This window comes from Gossypium hirsutum, chromosome D08, assembly GCF_007990345.1.
Source record: "Gossypium hirsutum isolate 1008001.06 chromosome D08, Gossypium_hirsutum_v2.1, whole genome shotgun sequence".
Taxonomy (NCBI): Eukaryota; Viridiplantae; Streptophyta; class Magnoliopsida; order Malvales; family Malvaceae; genus Gossypium; species Gossypium hirsutum.
In genome coordinates this window covers 52,413,827-52,422,949 of record NC_053444.1, presented here as the reverse complement: position 1 = coordinate 52,422,949, position 9,123 = coordinate 52,413,827, and the positions used below count along the sequence as shown (strand labels likewise).

The 9,123-nt window shown below is 36.6% G+C and overlaps 1 protein-coding gene and 1 long non-coding RNA gene across 2 annotated transcripts; both read left to right on the top strand.

The window, feature by feature from the left end:
* Positions 1-367: 367 nt before the first annotated feature.
* Positions 368-3,992, top strand: LOC107900814 (cationic amino acid transporter 9, chloroplastic). The gene is made up of 8 exons (XM_016826531.2): positions 368-791; positions 886-1,298; positions 1,528-1,704; positions 1,850-2,074; positions 2,256-2,432; positions 2,886-3,122; positions 3,357-3,446; positions 3,590-3,992. The coding sequence occupies exons 1-8, from the start codon at positions 467-469 to the stop codon at positions 3,731-3,733; spliced, it is 1,788 nt and encodes a 595-aa protein (XP_016682020.2). The 5' UTR covers positions 368-466; the 3' UTR covers positions 3,734-3,992.
* Positions 3,993-5,157: 1,165 nt separating this feature from the next.
* LOC107900815 (uncharacterized) lies at positions 5,158-8,696 on the top strand. The gene is made up of 3 exons (XR_005916819.1): positions 5,158-5,273; positions 5,603-5,969; positions 6,052-8,696. It is a non-coding gene; the product is annotated as an uncharacterized lncRNA (long non-coding RNA).
* The last annotated feature ends 427 nt before the right edge of the window (positions 8,697-9,123 follow it).

Sequence of the window (9,123 nt, the reverse complement as noted above, 5' to 3'; positions counted from 1 at the left end):
ATTAGGTGAAAATATCATTAATTTATACTAAAAATTGAATTGTAACTCTGTTGGCATTGATATTATTGTCAATGTAGAAGAACATAAGTTTGGGTTTGCTGAAATATATTATCCTCCTATTTAGAGGTTGGAGAGGGACTATGGATAGTTTTAGGCATTGTATTAAAAAGAATAAATATGATAACAATTTATAATAAGATTAATATATAATGTATTTTGTATTTTCTACTTAAAACGTAATAATAAATTGATCATTTTATTAAAAATTCATCCAATTATACCATTAAATGTTGTTTTTGGAATATATATGAAATTCGGTAATTATTTTTAACCATATCTTGCCGTGATTTTCGTTTTTTGTTAATTAAGAAAATGGAAAGAAAAAGAAAGAAAAAAGATTCCGATTTTTTAAAAAAGGGGGAATATCTTGATTGTTTTTGGAGAAGAAATATATGAGCAAAAATGTATGGCTAATTTCGAGCCGCTATATCCATACCTAACCCCGTTGAATTTTCAGACACTACTGCCATACTTCTTTTGCACCTTTATGGCCTCAACCATGGATGATAGCCGTCACAAAGACGCCACCTCCTCTTCTACTTGTTTCTCTCACTTCTGCTCTTCAGCTCTTAGAGCCAAGACCCTCAAGTCATCCTCCTCCGCTAACAATTCTAGCGATGGCCTTATCCGCCGCCTCGGCGTCTTCGATCTCATCCTACTCGGCGTCGGCGCCTCTATCGGTGCCGGCATATTCGTTGTCACCGGAACCGTCGCTCGCGATGCTGGTCCAGGTCCGCTCCAATTCTTTCCTTTTTGGTTCTATTGGATCGCAGATATCGTTTCTGCTTTAGATTTTGTTGCGATTTTGTGAATCTGTTTTTGCAGGAGTGACTATTAGTTTCATACTCGCGGGAGCATCGTGTGTGTTGAACGCGTTGTGCTACGCGGAGTTAGCGTCACGGTTTCCCGCCATAGTCGGAGGCGCGTACTTGTACGCGTACACGGCCTTCAATGAAATTACGGCTTTCCTTGTATTCATGCAATTAATGTTGGATTATCATATCGGAGCAGCTAGTATTGCCCGTAGCTTAGCTAGCTACGTGGCTACCATTTTCGAGCTCATCCCTGCTTTGAAAGGAAACATACCTCCCTGGGTTGGTCATGGTGGTCAAGAATTCTTTGGAGGAACTTTGTCTATCAATATCCTGGCTCCAATTCTTCTTGCCGTTTTGACTGTTATCCTCTGTCTTGGTGTTGGAGAATCTTCTGCTGTTAATTCTTTTATGACTGCAGCCAAGGTACCCTCCTTTCAGGACTTCGTTTGTTTTCTATATTCTGATGATACCCGTTTTTCCTTTTTCTGAGAGCACAAGAGGACAAAGATTGTACTCGGATACAAAAATCAACAAGATTTGTGAATAATTAAAAGTTTAACATTTGGCCTTTGGTGAAAGGAAGAAACAGAGGGGGAGGACAAAAGTGAAATGGGAGTGATCGTAACTGATTTCCGCATTAACTGTTTTGCAGGTTGTCATCGTTATTTTTGTCATTATTGTTGGATCTTTCAAAGTTGATGTAGATAATTGGTCTCCTTTTGCTCCCAATGGTGTTAAACATATATTTACGGGCGCAACTGTAGTATTCTTTGCATATGTTGGATTTGACGCGGTTGCTAATTCTGCTGAAGAATCAAAGAGACCTCAGGTACTCTTATTTTGAAAGCAACACAATGTCTTGTCATTCAAAGTATTGTAATTTATGTTACTATGCTTTATCTTGTATTGTATTGTTTTATAGTGTCTGCATGTTATTTGTAGTTTCATTCCCTGTTTTAATTTTGATATTTCAGCGCGATTTGCCAATAGGAATCTTGGGAAGTCTGCTTGTATGTGTTGTTTTATACGTTGGTGTTTGCTTGGTGATCACCGGGATGGTACCATACAACCTCCTTGGCGAAGATGCTCCTTTATCTGAAGCGTTTACATCCAAGGGTTTGAAGTATGTTTCTATTTTGATCAGTATTGGAGCTGTTGCTGGGCTTACAACAACCCTTCTAGTTGGTCTATATGTCCAGGTGAAATTTCAATTGTTTCTGTTATGTGGTTATGTCCTTATTGAGTAGCATGTTCCAGTGCACGTGATGAAATGCTTTGCCTGAGCACTAGTTGGTCTGTATGTCAAATTTCTATGTATTTGTTATATCGTTATTGAGTAACATGTTTCCAGTTTACATGATGGAGTGTTTCTCTGAGCAGTCTCGCTTATATCTTGGGCTTGGAAGGGACGGTTTACTGCCTTCAATATTTGCTAAAGTGCATCCGATACGCCACACACCTATTCATTCTCAAATCTGGGTCGGTATCGTTGCTGCTGTTTTGGGAGGGCTGTTTAACGTGCATATCCTATCACACATTCTTTCAGTTGGCTCACTGGTAGGCCATTTCTTTTCCTTTTTCTGTGAAGTCTTTGCTCTATATTTACTTAATCATGTATGGTTATTAAGTTATCACAGTTTTAGGTCTGGAACTACTATTGATTGGACAGTTAGTAACCAAAAACAAGTATCTACAAGGTGTAACCTACTTCAGCATATGGTACATTTCCTAGTATCATCTGTAGGTCATCGAAGTAGTCTATTTTCAGCTTCAGATGAAAGCAGATCAATATCTGCAGAACTTTTATTTGCTAATAACCTGTAACCATAGAGTGTATATTCCGGCTTCTGTCAACATCCTGTAATGTGTAGATGTGCATGTATTGGATGGTCATGAGGTCAAAGGAAAGTATCTGCATAAATTAAGTTGATGTTTTGAAGGACAAAATGCATTTAGATGTATATAATTGCGAATGACATACACCTCACTTTATACTTTGATTTGTTTCAGACCGGCTATTCTGTTGTTGCAGCCTGTGTTGTAACGCTTCGCTGGAAAAATAACACCGGCAATCGAGTTTCTTCAAAGTGCATCTCAACCTGGTGTGAAGGTGTCCTATGTATTTTCCTAGTGGCATGCTGTGGTTTTGCTGCTGGAGTTCTTTATCGTTTTGGCACTCACTTTATTTTTATGATTGTTGCGGTGGTTATAGCCATAATGGCTTGTGCTGCTCTTTGTTTCCGTCAGGTGAACGAATTTATCTATACATAAATTTAATTTTCTACTTTTCCTTTCCAATGCCAGGAAAAAGGGAGCCTTTATTGATATACATATGGTGTTAATGGTGTTCAATGTTAAGATTGATTGCGCTTTTGGCTATTTACAGCGCACATGCTGGCTTTCTGCTTGGTTTAACATGACCAGCTGAATTGGTAAACCTCTTAATAAGATTTTCTGAACCCATTAATGTACTCTTCTCAGGCTTATTCAGATCCTCCAGGGTTTTCTTGTCCATGGGTTCCGATTGTGCCATCTGTTTGCATCTTTTTCAACATCTTCCTGTTTGCTCAGGTATGCTTGCAAAATGCCCTCACTACAATCCTTTGGAATTAGTTCATTGAATTTGTGTAACCAATTCATAAAGGAGTTAAAATTCGAAGAATTTATAGACCAAAGCCGACTGGTTTTAATTACCCTATTTTTTTTTGGCACAGTTGCACTATGAAGCATGGATCAGATTCATCATCCTCAGCATAGTTTCTGTAGGTATTTATGCATTTTATGGACAGTATCATGCTAATCCCCGTTCAGATGAGACAATTATTTACCATATGGCTCCTGAAGAAGATAGACACTGAGCATTAATGTACAGTCACCAATGGTTATTGGTGGGACTTGTAGTCTATCATCCTATTATTGCACAATCAGCTTATAAAATTGTTAGTGATCATAGATGTAGATTTCTATTAGAAAATGTTGGCATCTCTGCTGACTAATAAACAAAGTGTATTTACATGGTCTTCTCTACGGTACATTCTTAATTTCTTACCAACTAGGTAGGTTCTCCATGAGCTGTCGTATTTACAACTGTTAAGATAAGGATTAATTTGTGGATCATTGACTTCTTGTGGTGTTTGACCGTTCTACAATGCATACATTTATCTCACAAAGCTAGAATTTTAGTTTGGTAAGCCATGTGGTTGTAGGTGATTCTTTTACTTCAAATTCACTTAAGTTCGCGTAACTCTCGAAAATGAAAATTCGTAAGGAAAATTCTCTACGACAGTAATTCAGAAAGACAAAGGATCTGAATCAAACAGAAATGCCATAAGAAAATTATAGCACACCAAGTGTTTGAATAAATACTCTTAAAGTATTTTATAACTCTAAATAAAAACAATGGGATTATTACAAATGAAAGAGGAAGATTTTATTTATAGTTGAGTTCTTTAAGATCTAATAGTATATATCAGATTACATCGATGATTAAAATTAATGTCCATCTACAAATGGAGAGTCTAATGGATTCAAACTCTATACATTTTTATCCATTAGAATTTACAATAATTATCTCGCTAATTTTAATTTTATTAGTGTTTCACTAAGTCATCAAGCAATCAAGTAAATGCGCTTTTTCATATGTTTCATGAATCGAGTTAGTTCAAGTGAATCAAATAAGTTACACTTGAGTAGTCGACCTCTATATGAGGTTCTATGTGCATTTGTCACGAGCTTTAATCTGCAGCTCATGACATTCTCCCACATCTATTTTTGCAACGCCCTTGTCGCTTCTTCAAAATGACATCGGGTTGATTTGTCTCAGAATTGTTTCAACGCCTCAGTTGATTTCCAACTAATCTTTCTGTCCTCTTTGCCAGATAGTTCCACCCCTCAAAACATTTGCCTCGGCTTATGTCTCCACCATCGTCTAACTCGAACTGCATTTCTCTTTTGTACATCTCGTTTGCAAGAGCTCATCGCTCTTACTTGCTTCCATCGTGACATGTCTTCTATAGAGATCCAATCACTAATTCAATATACCTTTTTTGCCTTTCGTAATGAGAGGTTCCACTTCTGGAGGCACCTCTTCCATCCAGAAGATCAGAACGTTATATCTTCCCCCTCTCGCTGCCAGAACGTGCGCTGCTCCTTTCAACGTTCGAGATGTGTGTTTGAAAGATAACCTCTTGGACCTGGAATTTCTATTTTTTTATTTCATCTACTATGTTTCTGATCATCGATTTGTCAATATTCGCTAACTTTAGTTTTTTTTTTTATCACTTTTAGTGCGTTCCCCTCCACTACAGCATCACTGAACCCTATTTCTTCCCCAAAAGTAACAGCTTGTAGAGAGGCTCTAGCTTTCACAGTGGTCGGGTCTCGAGCATTTTCTACCGGGTAACGCATGAATCCATTACCAACCCCTCGCTATTTCTTATTATTATGCCCGTTGTTGCTTTATTTTCCTGCTGTTGATATGCTGCATTAAAATTTATTTTGACCTACTTTGCCTCTAGGGGCCTCCAATGTTCTTCTCTCGACTTATATATGCTTTGATGAAATTTACTACATCCTGAACCCTTTCCTTCTTCCCCTCATGATAGCATTTATTCCTATTAAACCATATGTCCCAGAGTGAAATGGCCATTATAATACATATTTGCATGTTGTTTTTGAAAAAGAGTACTAACCAATGTTTCCACTCTTGTTCAATATTTATTTGCAAGATATCCACACCAACCCCTTGAAAAACCATTTTCGTGAACCTGCAGTCTCGGAAGAGGTGGGCCACAGTTTCATCTTCCTCCAAACAGATTGGGCAAAGCGCATCTTCCCTAAGCCTTCGTAATTTTAGATTACTTAGGGTCGATAAGTAGTTGTTTGTTATCTTTTGAATTGGCTGTAACATTATTTCCCAGTAGGTGAATATCCTCTGTTATTAACCATTTGTAACCACTATTTACTGTGTATTCACCCGATCTGTCCCCCCGCCATATTGTCTCATCTGACTGCGTACCACTCACCAAAGGAATCAACAAAATTGCCTCGGCTTGTTCTATGTTGAATAAATTGTAGATGTTATATTGTTTTCAGGTAACCGAATCTCTATTGATTAGATCTACCAATGTAAAAAAATTTAGGTTAATGTTCTGAACTTTTATTCTTTCGTTTTCAGGGGTAGGCAGCCACGCATCGTTCCATATATTCGTCGTTTCGCCATTTCCTATTCTCCATCTCGTGGCCTTTTCTAATAGACTACGGGCACCCCAAATGCTACACCAGGTAAAATATGGGTAAGACCCTAAACTTGCACTCATGAAATCCCCTCGAGGGTAATACTTAATTTTCATTACTCAAGTAAGCTATTAGGACTGGTGATTAGTTTCCATCCCTGTTTAGCCAACAGGGCTATATTAAACTTTGATAACTCCTTAAACCCCATTCCCCCTTACGCTTTTGGGCTACACATAGAAGTTTAGCTACTCCAATGAATTCCTTAGTTAGATTTCAAATTTTGCCACCAAAATTTGCACATTAAATTAATGACATAGGTAACATAAAACATTACATTGCATAAACTGAAAACGCTTGAAAAATGGATTTAATAAAAACCTCATTGCCAGGTTACGAACGCTCAAACTCTTCATTTTTTGTATGTATTTTTCTTTTATCTCCACAAACACATTTTTTTCCTCCTAACCATCGTTGGTAACCCAAGATATTTCTCTGGGTTATTTGATATTCAAACCCTCAAGACTTTGCCTATTTATTCTTTAATTCCCTCAATGGTATTGCTGCTGAAATAGATTAAGGATTTATCAAAATTCACCATCTGACCTGAAATCTTCTTATATTCATTTACCACTCCCTTTATCGCAATTAGTCCTTCGATCGAAGCTTCCCCATACAGGATGCTATCATTAGCAAAAAATAGATGAGTTATTGATGACCATCCTCTTCCCACCTTTCCCCCTTCAATCTTCCCTTCTTTTTTTGCCATATTCAACAATCCTGAGAAACCTTTTGTGCATATAATAAATAAGTATGGGCTCAAGGGGTTCCATTGTCTAAAACCTCTTGAAGGTTTAAAATTTGCTCTTTTGAGTCCTATTAAACACCACCAAATAGGAGACACTGCTTACACATCTCATAATAAGAGTTATCCATTTGTTGCAAAAGCCTAATAGCCTCATCATGGTTACGATATAATCACATTCCACTTTATCGTAGGTTTTACTCATATCTAATTTCAATGTGAAAGATCATCTACCACTTTTTTTTCTCTTTTTAAATGAGTGTAATAATTCATACGCTACAAGGATATTATCCGTTATTTGCTTGATTGGGACAAAAGCTCATTGTGTTTCCTCAATACATAAATGTAATACCTTTCTAAACCTATTTACCACTACTTTCGAGAATATTTTATAGATGACATTGCAGAGGTTTATAGGTCTGAATTTCCCCAAATTCTTTGGTGATAGAACTTTAAGAATGAGCACAATATTGATTTTGTTTATCTCCGCAAGATCCTTGTGACTATTCAACACCTCAAGGCAATATTTAATAACATCATCTCCAACAACATGCCAGAATTTTTGATAAAAGAAAGTTGGATAACCATCCTTACCAGAAGCTTTAAGAGGAGCCATTGCTTTCGCAGCTTCCACCACTTCTTACTTCTTTAACTCCATACATAATTCATCATTTAAGCTCCAACTGATACAAGGTTGAATTTCACTCCTTAAATTTTCATAGCCCTGCATTAGGTTTGATGAAAATAAGTTTTTAAAATAATTAGTTGCCAGCTTTGTCAGATCCTTATCCCTTTTACCTATCCACCGTTTCCATCTTCAAGTCATTTTATTGCATTTTTATTCTTGCGATATGATGCGAAATTATGGAAGAAAACAGTGTTGCAGTCCCCCATTCGAAGCCAATTTGCCCTTGCATGTTGCTCTTACAAAAATTCTTTTTTATCTGCTTCCGTATTTATTGCTAGTTTGACTTCCGTAATTTCGGCCAGACTTACCTAGTCGGGATCCTCTTCATTCAACTTATTTAGCCTCAATTTTAGATCTTCTTTTTTTTTATTCGAGAGCCTCTATTAATTTTTACCCATTCCTTCAGCTTCTTTCCCAATACTTCTAGCTTTTCTGGTAGCTCCTTTTGCACCAAAACCCATCCATTGTTTATTTTTTCCTCAAACTTTTTCTCCAAAACCCAATTAGCGTTAAAATAAAAAGGAATTCTTTACGCGCAATTCAACCCCCTCCATTTTTTATAGTATCCCCTACCACTAGACAATGATTCAAAAAACTATGACTTAGATGATGCACCGAGTAACTTGAGAATTAGGTCCACCATGCAGATTTTGCCACCCTATCAAGCCTTTCTCTTATGTTGTTGTTCGGTAACCTACCCCTCTTTCAAGTGAACTACTGTCTTGAGAATCCCAAATCACTCAAATCACATTCCTCTAAAACTTCCCTAAATGCCATCATTTTCCTTCCATCCTTTAATTGTCCCTATCTTTTTTAAAACGAGAACATTACCTCATTAAAATCTACCACCACTAGCTATGGCATTTGACTCTTATCGTTTAATTGCCTAAGCATGTTCCACGAAACCCTCTTCTGTTGTTCTATTAGAGATCCATAAAAACTAGTAAACCTCCAACAGTCTTTTCCACTATTGATAACACTCTAGAATAACGTATTTTTATGTATTAATTATGTATTTATTCTGATCAGTATGATCCTGCTAATTTGAGCTATTTATGATCTTTTATATCATAGGGACTAAATTTGAGGCAAAAGCAAAATTAAGGGCCAAAAGCGTGAATTTAGAGATAAAATAGGCCAATGTGCGACACAAGAAAAAGTTGGTGCCAAAAGTGTAAGCATGGATGACACAAGGGTTGAAATGCAAAAAGAAGAGATTTTATTCTATTAAACTCTATTTTAGTTATATTAAGATAATTAATATTGAGATAATTATTAAGGATTATTTTTAGGATTTTATTTTATTTATCTTCAATTAAATATATTTATTTTTTAGGAATTTAAGTAGGATTAGACTATCCCCCTAGCACTATAAATAGGGGGTGAAGTGGCTCAAAAAGAGATCCATCTTTTTTTGTAAACACTCTCTCCCCAAAAGTTTAGGCTTTTGTTCTTCTCATATTTCCTTTCAATAAAATCTCTATTTTTATTTTATTTATTTTCTTTTCTACCACAACCATGAG